The 16,402-nt window shown below is 42.4% G+C and overlaps 1 protein-coding gene and 1 long non-coding RNA gene across 2 annotated transcripts; one reads left to right on the top strand and one right to left on the bottom strand.

The window, feature by feature from the left end:
• Positions 1–3,894: 3,894 nt before the first annotated feature.
• Positions 3,895–16,376, top strand: CDR2 (cerebellar degeneration related protein 2). Its single transcript, XM_044433518.1, has 5 exons — positions 3,895–4,276; positions 10,866–10,978; positions 12,961–13,109; positions 13,985–14,149; positions 15,155–16,376. The coding sequence occupies exons 1-5, from the start codon at positions 4,198–4,200 to the stop codon at positions 16,023–16,025; spliced, it is 1,377 nt and encodes a 458-aa protein (XP_044289453.1). The 5' UTR covers positions 3,895–4,197; the 3' UTR covers positions 16,026–16,376.
• LOC123025068 lies at positions 15,087–15,392 on the bottom strand. Its single transcript, XR_006415055.1, has 2 exons — positions 15,318–15,392; positions 15,087–15,216 (listed from the first exon to the last, which is right to left on the bottom strand). It is a non-coding gene; the product is annotated as an uncharacterized LOC123025068 (long non-coding RNA).
• Positions 16,377–16,402: the final 26 nt, after the last annotated feature.

The raw sequence follows: 16,402 nt of genomic DNA on the forward strand, positions 1-16,402 counted from the left end.
GATGATGTTCATGTGGGGAAGACAGGCACGATCATGATTGTGCTCATGCAGGGGAAATCGCCGCAATTTTGGTCGTCACCCCATGCAGAGTATGTGAACAGTGGCAAAATTTTTCTGAAATTTTTGTTCGTGAACCGATCTGGTTGTGAACTAAGGCGTTTGTGAACCGAGGTACCACTGTATATGGATTTTGTTTTATTCTTTTGTAAACTGTTTTGGGATTTGTTTCAAACAAGTGTTTGAAATATTGTTAATAATAAATATACTTATTGTGGTCTTATTTGTGTTAGCAAAACACACACAAGAATTTTGCCCTATAGGGCTGCAACAAGGTATTTAGAATACATGGAACTTTCTTATTGTTCTTCACCAATTTTTAAAATACTTACAGTCATTAACTACAGATGAAGCCCATCAGTATATACATATTAATTAGATAAATGTAGTAATTTTCTGGTATTTAGAATATAACAGTTGATGGCATGCATAAAACCGGTGTTATAATTCCACTGTTTTCTCGTTTGCATTGGAAGAGACAGATAAATGTTGCTTAAATGTTGCCTCAAAGTGATTCGTAGCATATATAATTTTAAACTGCTTATACTGGTTTGAATTAAAATGTCTTTTTGCCACTTGAACATTTTGATCTGTGTGCTTCAACAAATTCGTAAGGATGTGTTATTATAATCTTGCAATAATAATTACACCTTTGTAAATTTATGTATTGACAATATTTGTTAACAAAATGTGATGTTTGGTTATGATTAATCTGATGTGTCTCTGCATACATACAGCTGGGAAAGTCCTGCACGATCTGATGCAGAGAATGTACAGAGGCTTTTTAACATTTTATGAATTTCAACTGTGCATGAAGACAATTTTTAACTATAACATTATAATTTGAAAAGTCACTGAGGATAATACATATTTTAAAATGAATTCTGAAATAAACTAATCACAATTTTATAAAAAAATAAGAACCTCCATTTAGGAATTTTGTGCTGAAGTATCTGTATAACAGAAAAGGAATAAGCATCAGTACACTGGATTATGGCCTAGGTTAGCAGATGAAAGAATAAGGTAGTGGAATATGCATAGGACATTTAATCATAATCATAGCTTATTCCTTGGATGTTGGCAGAATTTGAATATTTTCCAAGTTACAAACCTAAATAATTCATATTCAATTAGTTCATAAAATTGTGTTTATTTTTGCCAGTTAGTACCCACCAAGAGCATGATGCCTTGCTTAATCTGAACGTTTTAAATTGACATAAATTGTGGTTTAATTTTGTATCTCTGCAAGATCCACAAGAGGGCAACATTTTCAAACTCATTTATCCTTGTCTCAGCTTGCTACAAGCGCACTCAACATTTTGTCAAAGATCCATTGCACATGAGCAAATAAGCGTAATTGAACATTAGTGGATCCTACAAACCGGCTAACCACAATGATTTCCACTGCAGCAACCGTTCTGTCCTCATGGCTCCCTCATTACTATTTGGCAAGGGCTATGATCAGCTGGAAAATCTGGAATACCATCTGTGCAATTAAACACTCTTGGTTACAGAACATGTCATGTGTAACTTGAGCCCTCTTCCAAAATGTCTTCAAGCAGGAAAAGATTGGGGATGGTGAGGGAAGCTTAAAAGGATAAATCTTCAATCTTCAGTCTAAGGCTTGGGTGGTGGGAGGGGAAGAACAAAAGAGTCATCCTCTATTTCTGTTTCTCCTCTCACTCCCCATTTTAAAGTTATTAGTTCTAATATTGGAATATTTAGTTCACCTACGCTACAAATTGTGTTAAATTTACTTGAATAGTGGGTGATATGATTACTGAAACAAGCCAGAATCTGTTACTCAGATGGCCAAAGTGACCTTTAGCAGTATTTCATTCCAATGAACTAAAGGCATAATGATACTGATTAGAGTCAATTGATTGCTCCATTTAAACTGATGCCTAGAGTAAGCATGAATAGAAATATACTTTAGCACAAAGAACACTCAGTATCCATCAGGTTTTCTGTCAGTTGCATCTGTAGCATTCATATTCTAGACATTTAGTGATCATGGCACAGTATGTATATGGAATTCTCATATTGCAGTCTCAGTGAATCCTGCAATCAGCATTAGATTTTTAAATTACAAAGGACTTGCATTACAAATATGAATGTCACACCTCCAGTGCAGCTAGCAGAAGAGGAATCTTTAAAGCTTAGAACAACAGCACACACAGCTACACTGAGTAAGCAATTTAAAAGCTAAAACCTGAACACACAATTATTTGAGAGTGCACCTTCATTATGATACAATAAATCAGACAGCTTTTAAGGTGCCCTGGATTGAATATTTCTTGTTTTTGCCTACGCAACTGACCCTCTATCCAAGGTGCCCTTCTAATGGGGTTACACAAAGGACAAAATATATTTGAGCCACAGGACAAGTCTAGAATCAGGGCAGGAACTGCTGGTGTTTCAGACCAAGTTCTTAACAATTAAGAAATACCTGACAGTGAAAAAGTCTGCTTTGGGAAGCCTGCCTGAACTAGGCGCACTCCAGTTATTTTAGACTACAACTCCCATCAGCTTGGCCTGAATTCAGGGAGCTGGTAGTTTAAAACTACAGCAAGTTTGGAAAGCTGTTCTTAGAGGTGGTGAGTTCACCTTCACAGGGTTATTTAAACTGTCCATTACTTCAGTTGTATGCTATGCTGCAGATCCTGCAAGGTGTGCCAGTGCGTGGACTAAATGACTAACAAGGTGCCTTCCAACTGTACAATTCTATCTTATCAACCCTTTAATAATAAGGAAAACAGGGCAGATGCAGCACCAACTCCCCTTTCTACCCAATTAGCACAGTGCATTTATAACCTGCTTTTTCTCCCTCTTGAGGAACCCAGAGCTGGCCACATAGCTCCAATGCATCCTCACAAGGTGTTAGGCTGGGAGTGATTAGCCCAAGATTAGCTTCATGACCCCCACACCGCCCTGCCTCTCTAGGTGCCTCGATCCTTTGCTTTTCCGCCTCGCCAGATCAACTCAGCTACCCCTCTGCATCGTGCTATTGTTCACTTGGGAGTCATCCCCTTCCAGGAAGCATATACAGATTCGCGGTGTGGAAATCCTTTTCGGCAGGGCAGCCATGCTAATCTGTTGCAGTGAAGACGACAGGGTGCCCTGTGGCTTAACACCTATTTATTCTTGCGCTGGCGGAGGCGTGTGTGTACTTTGTCCACTGCGTTAGAGGCAGGCCGCGCTGTGTCCACAAACGCTTCCCAAGTCCTCCAGGTGCCCCAAGGCTCTTCCATGTTTCTGCCTGTTAAACGGGGCCGTCCCCAAAGAATTCTCCTGCGCCTCAGGAATTCCGACCTAAAGTAACACTATTTAGATTCTGCTCTAAGAACTCCTCAGGTCTTTTCGTTACAAGACACCCCATGGAGAGACCCCACCAGACACGCCTATTTCTTTCAAGGCTCATTCACAAATGCACGTGAGCCCCCACTAGAGTCAGTGGAACTCTCTCCCGAAGACGACGCGGAGAGGGTCGCCGCCTCCTCAGCGCCCACCAGGCCTCCCCCGTAACCCCAGCAACGCGCCCCTCCCGGCCCTAGCAACGGCCCTCGCGCGCAACCCCGCCGCCCTCCCTCACCACTCTCAAGCACTAACCGGACCCTTCGCTCGCTGGCTGCGTAGAAAAACTCGGAGGGCGGGCCTTCGCCTTCAAGGCCCGCCCCTCCGCCTTCACCGCATTGGCCAAGTCGAGAGCGCCCGGCGTGCGATTGGCCGGGGGAGTGTGGTACTCTCGTCCCAGCGAGGCGCGCCATTGGCCCCTCGCTGTCTCTCCGTTTTGAATCGCTACCGCCCCAGCGCCTTGCCACGTTGCCGCTGCAAGATCGCCGCTCGAGCTGTGCTCCTCCGCCTCCTCCTCCGGAGGCGATGCTGGGGAAGGCAGGGAGGGGAGTTCGGCCGGGTCCGGAGGCGCTCGGGGAAGTTCGGAAGCGCGTTTAAAAGAGCGAGAGCGGAGCCACCGGCTCGCCTCGCCTCGCCGGGGAGTGCGCGGGCGGGAAGAAAAGCCAGCAAAGCCAAGCCAAGCCGAGCCGCGCGAGCCGAGGAGAGCCGGGACCGTGGCTTCGTAGCGCTGCTCCGGACGGCGACCGCGGGCAGCCGTGGCCGGGCGGTGGTGGCGTGGCCGCCGCGATGCTGACCGACAGCTTGGTGGAGGAGTTCGAGATCCGCGAGGATGAGCCGTGGTACGACCAGCAGGACCTGCAGCAAGGTGAGGGCGGGCGCGGGAGGCGAGTCGGGGGCAGCCCTGAGGCACCGTCCCGCGGGGGGCTGCGGGCGGGTCTGCGTCCGCGCATGTGGGAAGGGAAGGGAAGGGATGCCGGGGGCGCAAAGCGGCCTCGCGAGGGGCGTCGGGGCAGAGGAGGTGAGCCCTGCTGGAGGGCATGCGGGGAGACAATGAGTGGGTGGGCGAGGGGGCTGAGGCGGAAGGGCCGGGTGGGGGGGGGGCAGGAGCCCTGCGGAAGGGCTGAGGAGAGGAATAATGTATGGGGGGCACCATTTCTTTATGCCGGCTCGGTAAGTGGGTGTCGCCATCAGGGAGTCTCCCCTCTCCGCAGTTGTTCCTCTCGCCTGTTTCTCCATATCCTTCACGTCCTGGTTTAAAGTCCTTTTCTCCTTCGGCGCCTTGGTGGACGAGTTTTCCTCCAACGCCCACTCTAGGTGGGCATCCCTCGGCCATACTACTTGCCCCCCGGCCATATTCTTGCCCCCTCAGCCGGCTCATGTTCACCATGTCATGGCTTAGTTTCCCTTGCCCCGCCATTTAACACACGGCATGCTTAGTTTCCTTGTCCCCTTTACATCATGGTAAATTTTCCGCCCCCCCTCCTTTATTCAACCCCATTATTCATCCTTCTGGTTTGGCGTTCCTGACCCCCTCCCCGCAATTCTGCTCAGCCTCTTCACATTCATTGTTTCATGATCTGGCCCTTCTCTTGTGTTTCCGCCTCAAATGGTCGCCCCCCCCCCGCCGCTCCATCACTTCTCAAATCCAATTCACGGCCACTTTCTGTGCAGCGAATCTTCCTTTCTTTGTCTCCCCCACACAACGGTATCCCCAGTGCGTCCTCTCAGTCCCTTCACAGTCACTTTTTCATGATTCGCTTCATTGTTCCCTGCATCCCTTCCCACTCGCCCATTTCTGGTTCAAAAGAGGCTCAGAAAACCGTGGCTACTAGGCTTGCTGGCTACCTGCTTCCCCAGAGGTGGCTTTCTGCACACACCAGCTGAGGAGGAGCTGGGGCAGGTGGAGGTCTTCTATCCATCCTGCCTGAGGGCTCCTGCAGGCAGCTAAATGCAGGGCTCTTTTTTTTTTCCTTTTAATGTTCTTGCACTGGGTGGGGGGGTGTTGTACTGAAGGGTTCCTTCACTTCCTTCCTTCATTTAACAATAAATATCCTGCCACTTACAGGGAGATTGTGACTTAACGAAAGCACGCATAGAAAGGCACCACAAATGGATGGTTCAAAGGAGCAGCAAGAAATGAGACTTATAACAGTGACAGCAGGGGGGTGATATAGAGGAATAGGTTTGGGAGGCTAGTATGCTGTGGAATGACCTCAGGGGATTGAACAGGTGAAGTGGGAAGACAGGGGATTCTGTTTTGGGAGGAGGGTAAGAGCAGAAAGTTGGAAGGTGATCCAGGGAGGAGTAAGAGTGAGTAAAGAGACCTGTGTGAGGATGGCGTGGAGGCAACTTTTTGTGACGTACAGAACACGGCAAGGAGCCAGGGTGAAGAGGAAGGAGTGTGGAAAATAGGAAAGATGTAGTTTGTTAGATATACACTGAGGCACCTTTCAATTAAAGGCTGTTGAAATGCTCGTTCTACGCATGTTTGATTTGGAAGTTAAATCTGACTACAGTAGGTCTTACTCCCAAATGAATAAGCACAAGCTTGACCCTTGTTTACAAGTCAGTCCCCATTCAGCTTGGTGGAATTCAATTTTAGAAGCAGAGTGTATGATGACTGAATTTCAGGCAAGCCTTTTATGGACTAGTGGAAATACACACTGCATTTCCCTGCCTTTTGGTAAGCATGTGAGCAATGCTGGTTTTAGCCTGCCTTCATAATCATGAAGACCAGACTGGGGTGTGAGTGGTTCTAGGGTAGCAGCCCTTCAAGATTTAATTCCAATCCATCTTGAGTGAAATTGAGTAAACAATGCAAATATTTTAAAAAAACAACCCTTTGTCACACTTTAAACTTAGAAATGTCCTGTGCTTTTCAGTGGGATTTCAGGGAATCTACTTTAGAATAAAGTGTTTTCCAGTGTCTAAAACCAGGGTGATCTTATGGATACCAAGTAAAAAATATAATGGCTGCTGTTTAGAGGTGCTTGTAAAGAAGTGAGTTGGGCATGGAATCTGGAGGAGGGTTGTGTGTGGAGGCACAGAGGCAGAAAGCACGTCTTTCTTAGGAAAAAGCAAATGCTAATCTCTCACAATGCAGCTCTGTGCTTGTCCGTGTTGAGGACTTTGCTTTATAGCTAGAAATGTATAGGAAGTCACATCATCATGAAACCCTTGGACTAGTTCACCTTTGGATGTTGGATATGTGTAGCTCTGTTGAAATACTCTTAAGGCTTTTCTGCCAGTCTTATATTGAATTGGCCAAGAACTATCGTGAAATAAATATTGTTCACTTAAAGTATGTTCTATACAATCAGTAACTTAAAAAAATCATTGGGCCTGTTCTCATGAGGGCTGGTGTTATATGTGAATCTGGGACCATGAGTTAACTGTGGCTTACTAATTATGAACCTTGAAGAGAATCCAAAGCTTGTTGGTTTGTCAGCTATGGATTGTTAAGCCATGGACTGTTGTAATGTCCGAACCCACATTGTGTGTGTATGTTCATCAGCCTTTGGTGTTGCAAAGGCTCCTGGGAGTGGACTGGGAGTCAGTAACAGGATGGAAGAAAACAATTTGGGAAATCAATACTTGATGTACTTGAGGGTTAAGTTAATAATCCATTAGTTAATTAAGTCGTGGGTTAACCTTACATGTGAACAAGGTCGCTTTCTCAAACAAAAGTCAACAAACTATTTTAGCTAACAGAACATTTCCTTCAAATAGTATTTCAGACTAGCCTTGACCTGACATAATTCCTTGTCTACTTGATGGCTTTGGGGCTAAATCGTAGAAGTCTGAGAGAAGTATTTATACAGTCAAAGCTACCACATGCTACATTGTTATATCACTGTTTGACTATAACATTTTAATGAATGTCAGCTTGTACTTTGACCCTGGATGCACCAACAATCCAACTTTTATTGCACTCAACCATTCTTAGGCCTACTTTCAATTTTAAATGAGCAGTTTCAAGCTGTGGAAATAGCAAGGAGCTCATTTTAAGCCTTACTTTCTGAACCACTTAGATTGAACTTGCCAGTTAGAAATATTGCAAGGAAAGCAAATATTAAGAGATGTTTTCATCTCTCTTAGGCAACATGTTTGCAAGCATGTACACTTTTCCCTTAGACTTTGCTTGGGGGAAAGTAGTTAACACTGAAATGCATTTTCTTCTATTGTCACTTGAGGACGAAATATTTTACATATAAAGGAGTTGTACTGAGCAGCTTCAATCTTCTTTCCATTTTATGCTGTTAATGCATTTTAATGTTTGGAATTCATTGTGCATCCTCAGGTGGCAATCTAGTTGGAATAACAATTCATTTTAAAATTGGTAATTCATGCATTAGAGAAGTGGGTGAAAGGTAAATTTGCAGAGACTTTCATGTTTAATTTCAGTGTTGACTGACTGTTGCCAAAGATTTAGGACAGGCCTGAAGATTTTCAGCAAGAGAGTCTGAAGAACTAAGGCAAATAGTGGTGTCTAGATTCTCAATTTTAGGCATTATTAGCAAATTAAATGTTCATATCATTACATCAGATTCTTCTTGCAAGGGACCCAACATGGCTTGCACAATTTTCCTTCTTTCCATTTCATTCTCCCACAACCCAATAAAATCACTGTGTCTGGCTGTCATCTTCACAACACTTCTGAAGGCTACAATCCTATGTACACTTACTTGGGATTATGTCTCACTGAACTCAGTGGGGCTTACATATATAGGACTGCGCTGCTCAGAACTCAAGTAATCTTTTAATAAAAGCTTGTGTCTGAGATTGACCTCTGCACCGAAGGACTGGAGAACAGTCCATGTTATATCAGTTTTTAGCAGAAGGATATTGTGTGTGTTGGGAGGTGGAATCAAAGAAATTACCAGCCAGTTAGTTTAACTGGTTAGTTAGTTTAGTTAGTTTACTGGCTTCCCATTGAAGTCCGGGCCCAATTCAAGGTGTTGGTGATGACCTATAAAGCCCTAAACGGCTTGGGTCCTGGTTACCTGAAGGAGCGCTTGCATCCATATATGCCCAGCCGCCCCTTGAGATCGGCGGGGGAGGCCCTTCTCCGGGAACCCTCCATGAAAGAAATTAGGAGGGTGGGTACTCAGAGGAGGGCTTTCTCTGCAGTGGCACCTAAGTTATGGAACGCGCTCCCCAGAGAGGTCCGCCTGGCGCCGTCATTTGTTTTTCGGCGCCAGGCGAAGACCTTTTTATTCAAGCGGCATTTTAACTGTTAACATTATTGGTTTTATCTGGCCAGGGCGGCTTATTTTATACTGTATTGTGGTATTTTAATTTAATATTTATATTTTTAATTTATATTATAATTATTGTGAGCCGCCCCGAGGCTTCGGCGAATGGGGCGGCATAAAAATGTTTTAATAAATAAATAAATAAATAAATAAACAAACATCTGGGTAATAAAAGATAACATTATCAAGCATATTAGAAAAGATCAATTTTGAACTGATAGAAAGTGTACAACAGTAGGGCCTGCCTTGCTAAGCCTTGTTTTTTAGAGTGTCAGCAATTACATGGATGGGTACATATTGTATACTTGGAAGTTTCAAAATACTTTTGATACATCCCTTTTAGGAAACACTCCAGAACAGCAGTATTCATGGCAGCATTGGAGATTGTTAGAATGGATTATGCTCAGGTTACATCTTTTAAATAGCACAAATAGCTTTTATAATCATTTTGAGGGGACAGAAAGAATGGTTACTGTTTACTTAGATAACTGACAGCAGAGGCAACAACTTTGGTGTAGCTCATGTGTTTTTCTTAAAAAATTAAGCTGCTGAACTATGTCATTGCAGGATGTTATAAATACTCAGAAACCAAGAATAAATTAGTCAATAGATAACTAGTCAAATGTACATACCTAGTGTTGATCTGTAACAGTATTTGCAATACTTAATGATCCTCTTTCTAAAGTCGATTTCATTTAGAAAATGGCTTTGATGGTTTTTTGGGGGCTTTACAGTTTCAGAAGAGAACTGACAAATGACATAACAGGCATATCTCAAATGGGGATATCAGTATCTTGTCACGTCACAAATAAGCAGCACACAATTACCTATAAACTCTCACATTTGGAAGAGATATGGCAGTGACTGGAAATATCCTTGGGCTTTATAAATACTTAATAGGGCAGGTTTTGATTTGACCAACTTCTGAGTCTGCAGGCTTTTGAATTTGTCAGATCTCTGCATGATGGAACTTGTATGAACTTAATGCCAGTAAAAGTTGGCCTGTTGAGAAATGACTTGCATTCTCTGGTACCAAGCCAGTACTGTCAATCTACACCAAACTTCAGAATCAGAGCTAAAACAACCATGGAAATGTTGGCCTTGATCATGCTGATATTCAGTGACATTTTATTTCGTTTCCTTCCTACCTTCAGGGCTGTGAACTTGACATCTTGATAGCTTCATCAGCTAAGTGCAAAAGAAAGTGTATAACAAATATCAGAACGCTTGAAATATCTGCTTTCCCATATTTATTCCTTAAACATGAAAAAATACATTTTATTTCACTATTTAGACTATTTAGTGTTAGACTAGGGTTCTCCAGAAAGCTTCAGCTGTGGAGTGGTATAGAGGAAATGATGATGATGATGACAACAACAATAATAATAAGACTTGTGGGTGCACCTGGAATTCTTGGATTATCATAGGTGTGATCACAGAATGGTTTCCATGGGTGTGAGCATCTATAAAATTTGTGCCATAACCATCTCATTGAAAGGCAAACTGGTGAGACAAGTAACTTGTGTAAGATCCTGAATTTGCAGTGGAGGTGAGAAGAAGCTGAGCCCCCAAACACAAAGTTATTCCTTTCAGCTTGAAGTGATTTCTTACATTCAGGTTTATGCTCTTCTCCAACTCTCTGTCTCACTCTCCCTGCTCAAAGCACACAAGATCCGGTAGCTTATTTCTCACTCCCAGTTTCATTTTCCCTGTTTTCTCCACTATACTGGGGCACCCCCAGCCTTCTGTAATTGCCCTACTGCCTTCCCCCTTACCAGAAAATGTGCTTCCTCCTTCCTTGTTTCTTAGAAGATTAAAAACACTTTGAAATGAAACAGCAGCCTCCACACACCGACCATATTTGCTTCACAGGAATGTCTCTGGGGAATAAAGATCATTGGGCTAGAATCCAGTGCTATATTTTGAAGCTCCCTGAGCTGCCCAGAACAGTGCTGCCTGCTCCTGTTTTAGAGGGTCGAGAGCAGTCAATTAAGTCCCTGAAGCAACTTTGTAAAATATCCAAGATGTGGGCTTCAATTAGTTGTTTCTAACAATGGTAGGGATAGTCATTAAACCCATTACCCAAGTCTTTCTCACAAAGCAAATGTATATTGTTATATTTGTCCGTGATTTGTAAACTCGAACTTGAAATAAGATGATGGTCATCGCACTAGATAACATTCACACACCTTATTTTAGATCTGCATCTTGCTGCTGAGCTTGGGAAGACACTACTGGATCGGAACACAGAGTTGGAGACATCTCTGCAGCAGATGTACTCGACCAACCAGGAGCAACTACAGGAAATCGAGGTAACAACTGAACATACTCAAAACTCTGCATTGGTTTTTGCTGCAATAAACTAACCCCGTTCTCTCAGGTCCCCAAGTCCAACGCTCTTTAACTACCACACCACACTGGCTTTTGATAGAGTAATTCCAAACAAAATAGTTTTTAAGGCTGTATATTCTTAGGAGGTATTTTGAATGCCCCAAAGCTTTATGTAGATGTTAATTAGGCATTCTCAGATTTGTTACTGATATGTACAAGGCACTCAGAACATTCTTCTCTTTTTCTCGTTAGAACCAGTTTAATACTTAAGCAAATCAAACACAGAAATAAAAAAGACACCATCTAGTAACATTTTCTGTAACACAACTTGGTATGGTAGAGAGGTATTCAGTGCTAAACAAATTGGTTTTTATGTTGATTAACTTACCTTATAAGTTGCCCTGGGTAGAATAGGAATGCAACTAACTACATAAAAACAAATTGCCCATTCCTTCACTGAAGGACTTCTAAAATTGAGGGGGTAGTTTTCTGTTCTGGGTTTGTTCCTTTTAAGTTAACCTGGACTGTTTTTTCTGCCTATCAGCCAAGGATGCAGTCTCTTCCCACCAAACGAACATGTAGCTCATCTTAAGTGTGGACACTGTGCAATATAAGAATTCAGTATAAAGCTCCGTCCGTCCGTCCGTCCGTCCTTCCTTCCTTCCCCTACCCATTGCTCTAATTATACCAAAGGCAACAAAGAGCCTTCTTAAGTGTAGGGCAAACAGCAAATGTGTCTTTACTGAAAGGCAACTGGACTTTTGAAGTCATACCAAAAAAAAAAATCTATATTCTCGTGGCATTCTTATGGGAAGTAATAACGGATACAAATTAATTTGATGTAAAATTCCAAATTCAACAATAGAGATTTCTCTTGTAATGGTGTAACATTTATCAATGCTAATAAAATGTGAATTCTTTGTTATAACAAATGTCTTCATTCAGAAATAGCAGTTAAAATTAACCTTGTTCATGGTACACTAAGATTTCTGACTAATGCCAGCCTTGTCTAATCCTGTGTGGTACACAGGCTGGCTATAAATAGCAACAGGTAATAGCGTCTAATAGATTCTCACAAGGTGAAGGTTGTGGGTGATGATAGATTAAATTCTAATCCTGCTTTATGCATCTCAGAATGTAAGCCTACCAATCTTTCTAATGATATAAACAGAATATTTGATGATATAATCAACAGACTACTTTACAAGAGCATTGACTCCTAATACTGTCCGAAAAATTCAGAGATTTAACAATTGGTACAAAAATAACAATGATTATTGATTTTATTGATTCAGTGATTCATATTCATATCAACGATTATTGATTTTAGTTCTCAACTATTTTAACTGTTGCGAACCCTCTTTGGCATATTTATTTATTAGGAAAAGTATGGATAGAAGAACTGTTTTCACAGCATATTGATGATACTAATAGAATTCTAGAGTGTGTCTATTTCTCATTCTTGGAATGTGAAATTGTATGTTGCGAGATCTGGGTTCTAGTTCCCACTCAGCCATGAAGCTCACTGGGTGACTTTGTGAGACTCTCACCCAAGCTACCTCGCAAGGCTGTGGCAAGAATAAGATGGGGAGAGGGAGGAGGATTATGTAAGCTACTCTGAGTTCCTTGGAAGTAAAAAAGGTGGGATATATAAATACAATCAGTGGAAATCCAGCATTTGACACTAAGCGTCTCAGGTTCTGCTGTAGAGGATCCTGAGATACTAGTAGGTGGAGCGAGAATACAACTGATAGTATCTGTTGAGCACACCATGGGTTATTCCATGCACAAGGCACCCCGTGTAGCTCATATGTTATTGTGTGGGCTTATTTTCCTATGAATTACAATTCAGCATCCTTGAGACTATAAGGAAAGCAGCAAAAATACGGACCATTTGGACTATCACGGATGGAATGAACACATCCCTTAACTACAGTCGGTGCTAACTGTAATTATTCTTCAGTATCTTACAAAGCAGGTGGAACTTCTCCGTCAGATGAATGACCAACATGCCAAAGTTTATGAACAACTTGATGTCACTGCTAGAGAACTGGAAGATGCTAATCAAAAGCTCGTCGCTGATAGTAGATCATCACAGCAAAAGATACTAAGGTAATACTCTCCTGTAGTACTTGCCCTCTTCCTTATCAACATGCATGGCGTCTATATATTTGCTCAAAGAATACCTGTATCAAAGGGTCCATACAACTGCTCTTTGGTTTTTTGGATTTTACTTGCACTAAGGTTGGGAATGGGCCTTGGGTTTTCTTCTTCTGCTCTTTGTGTACCCCCAGCAGTGTAGTGGTAGGTTTTGTAGTGAAGCCACTTTTTGTGACAATCACCATAAACCATGTCCAGAAAAAGAGTCCAAAGCAAGGTTGATCAAGGAAAACTAGCTCTAGATAAAGTGGGAGGAAGTCTTGATTGTTTATTCAAAACTAGCCCATCCCCAAATGGCATAATAACAGGGAACCATATACTCTCAAGGGAGCATTCTGAGAGGTATAGCATATGATACCAACACCCCTGCTTCTCAAGACTTGCTGGGGGCATCCCTTTGAGCCCTGGCTCCACTGTAGCTCTGTGCACCTTTTTCTTCCCATCAAGAAATGAACAACTGAACTGGGAAATTCAGTGTTAGAATGTAGGATTTCCTAAATCCTGCAGGAAGGAACCTGCTAGAGAAGAGAATTCTTCACTCTTGGTCAGAGAGATCTTGTGTTCAATTACTATGGCCTCTCCTAAAGCACTTGTGAAGCTTCTCTACCTGCAGTGGAGGAAGGGGGATGAAGCCTGAGGCCTTCTTCTGGTCTCGTTTGAAGGGTGACGTAAAGACCAAATAGGCCTTGAGCTGAGGTGACTGCCAAAGTCAACAGCATGAATCACAAGCATTTCACAAACTACAGTTTGAACCATTGTTGATGTTCCAAACATGACTTGCTCAGACAACTATGTGTACCTGTGTACATGCTGTTTTTCATTTTTAGCTTGACTGAGACAATTGAAAGTCTTCAGACCCACATTGAGGACCTCCAGAGTCAAGTGGAGGAGCTGAAGAATTCTGGGCAGGGTCATACGAACCATGAAAGATCTGAACAGCCAAGATCTGTTCACAGTTTTTCATGTCTAAAAGAATTGTATGATCTTCGCAAGTAAGTATTTTTCTGCTTTAAAAAAAGTTAAAATACTCTTTTCTACCACCCTAGAGTAGGAAATGTGATGAACATATTTACGAGAGAACTTATCTTTAAAAGAAATCAGAATTGGTTTTGAACAGATCTCTTCCTTCTTAGTTGTAAAAACATTCTTGTCACGTACAGCTATAATCGTAGATCATTTGGGCGTTTTAGAACTCTCTGGATAACTTTAGACTGCATCATCTGGGCCTGCTTTTTCTTGATTACTTCTTCCCTTGCCTTCAGCTTCATTTTCAGTGGATGCTGATAACAACTATATTTCATAAAGTGTGATTCTGGAAATCTAGCTCTGTTCCAATGCAGTGGCTGTTTAAAGGGCTCTAGGCCTTAGGATTACCATTGGAAGGGACCTTGCAGGTAATCTATTCCAACCCCTTGATAATGCAGGATGCAACTGTATTATCTAAAGCAGGTGGTGACTGAGACTTTTCCACCTCCCAGCCTCTTAGCAGTAGGAAGTATCTTATACTCTTTAACTAAAACCTGCTTTTTCCAATTTCCATTCTCAACTGTAGGGCTGCCATTCAGAGATTATTTTCATAGGGTTTAAGTTTCCAGATCTTTGGGCCTGTACTGGGCATACTGTAGCTGGTCAATGTCATAAAATGTGTTCCTACAACTACATAGGACTGCCCATGTGGCCTAATCAGTGGAGAAACCTTAAGGCACAATCCTGTGCATGTTTAGACAGAAGGTCCTGCAATTTCTGGCACCCTCCAGCCAGAATACATAGGATTGCACCTGTGCTTTAACCTGTGCGATTAAGTTGGTGATTGAGTTCTAGCTTGTTTTAAGGTAGGGTCAAGATCTGTAGCTTTATGTATCATCAAAACACAACCAGCTCCCCCAGTCTGATCATTTTCAGAAAAGAACTTATTTTAGTGGAGTCCTGTTTTGTCTGTGATAGTAAAACTTTAGCAGGCTAAAGCTTTTTATTCACCTTTTTATTTGTGTGCTTAGGTATTTTGTTTATGACCATATTTTTGCGGAGAAAATTACTTCCATGGATAATCAGCTGAGTCCTGTAGAGGAAGAAAATCAGAGCTTAAAAAAAGCAGTGACTCTCCTGCAAGCTCAACTCAGCTTGGAAAAAGAGAAGAGAATGACAATGGAGGAGGAGTACCATCTCATGCTGAAGGAGAACTGTGACCTTGAGCAGAGGCTGGTGGATGTTGCTATTTACCGAGCCAGAGCAGAAGAGCTTGAGGTAGAAGTAGCTGAAATGAAGCAGATATTTCAGTCTGAAAACACATTTGTTAACGGGGTAGAAAAGCTTGTACCAGAGTCATTTTTTGTTTCATTTAAAGACTCTTTGGACAGAGAACTGAGTCAGAGCTCTCCAGATGGGGTTTCTTTAATTGCACCAGAATTTGACAAAAGGGCTCTCAAAAGAAGCAGCAGTGAGAATTTTCTTGCTAGTGCCGCAGGTGGGGACCTTCTGAAAGGCCACGAAGAAACCTGCATCCGACGGGCAGAAGCTGTGAAGCAAAGGGGCATCTCTCTGCTTAATGAGGTTGACGCACAGTATAATGCGTTGAAGGTCAAGTATGAAGAGCTTCTGAAGAAATGTCAAATTGACGAGGAGTCACTGAAACATAAGGCTGTGCAGACCTCTAAACAGTATTCCAAAGATGCAAATGTGGGGAATATCTCCTTGGACACATCTGCTAGAGAACCGGAACCCTCTAGTGCCGACCATGGCAGCTTATCTTCAAATACACCGCCTGAATACAAACTTCTCTTTAAGGAAATCTTTAGTTGTATCAAGAAAACCAAGCAGGAAATAGATGAACACCGAGCAAAATACGCATCTCTGTCTTCTCATCCTTAACACCTTGGTTTCCCTGTTATGTTTCAGCGTAACGCTAGAAAAGAGCTGTTCCTGAAATAGTCCTTTAAAGGTTCATATGACACATTTGTTGCATGTCTGTATTTTTGTTAAAGTTGTAGAATGGGCTGGGTCCACCTGTTAGTTATGTGCATTTGGAACACTGTTGCTTCCTCAAAATGATAGGGTGAATTTCTCAGGGCCAGTCACTGACAATAATTACTTGACAAATTACACAATTCAGTTAACCACTCTAATACTGGTTATAAGGTGCAGTTGAAGAGAAAATGCAAAACAAGCAGTAGCTTGCATGTGCAAAACTGCCAGTCTTTAAAGCCCAGCTTGTCTGGTGTTCACAAGCTGAAAAGTAGAGTTACATT

The sequence above is a fragment of the Varanus komodoensis genome, unplaced genomic scaffold (assembly GCF_004798865.1).
Source record: "Varanus komodoensis strain SLA01 unplaced genomic scaffold, ASM479886v1 scaffold26, whole genome shotgun sequence".
NCBI classification, from domain to species: domain Eukaryota; kingdom Metazoa; phylum Chordata; class Lepidosauria; order Squamata; family Varanidae; genus Varanus; species Varanus komodoensis.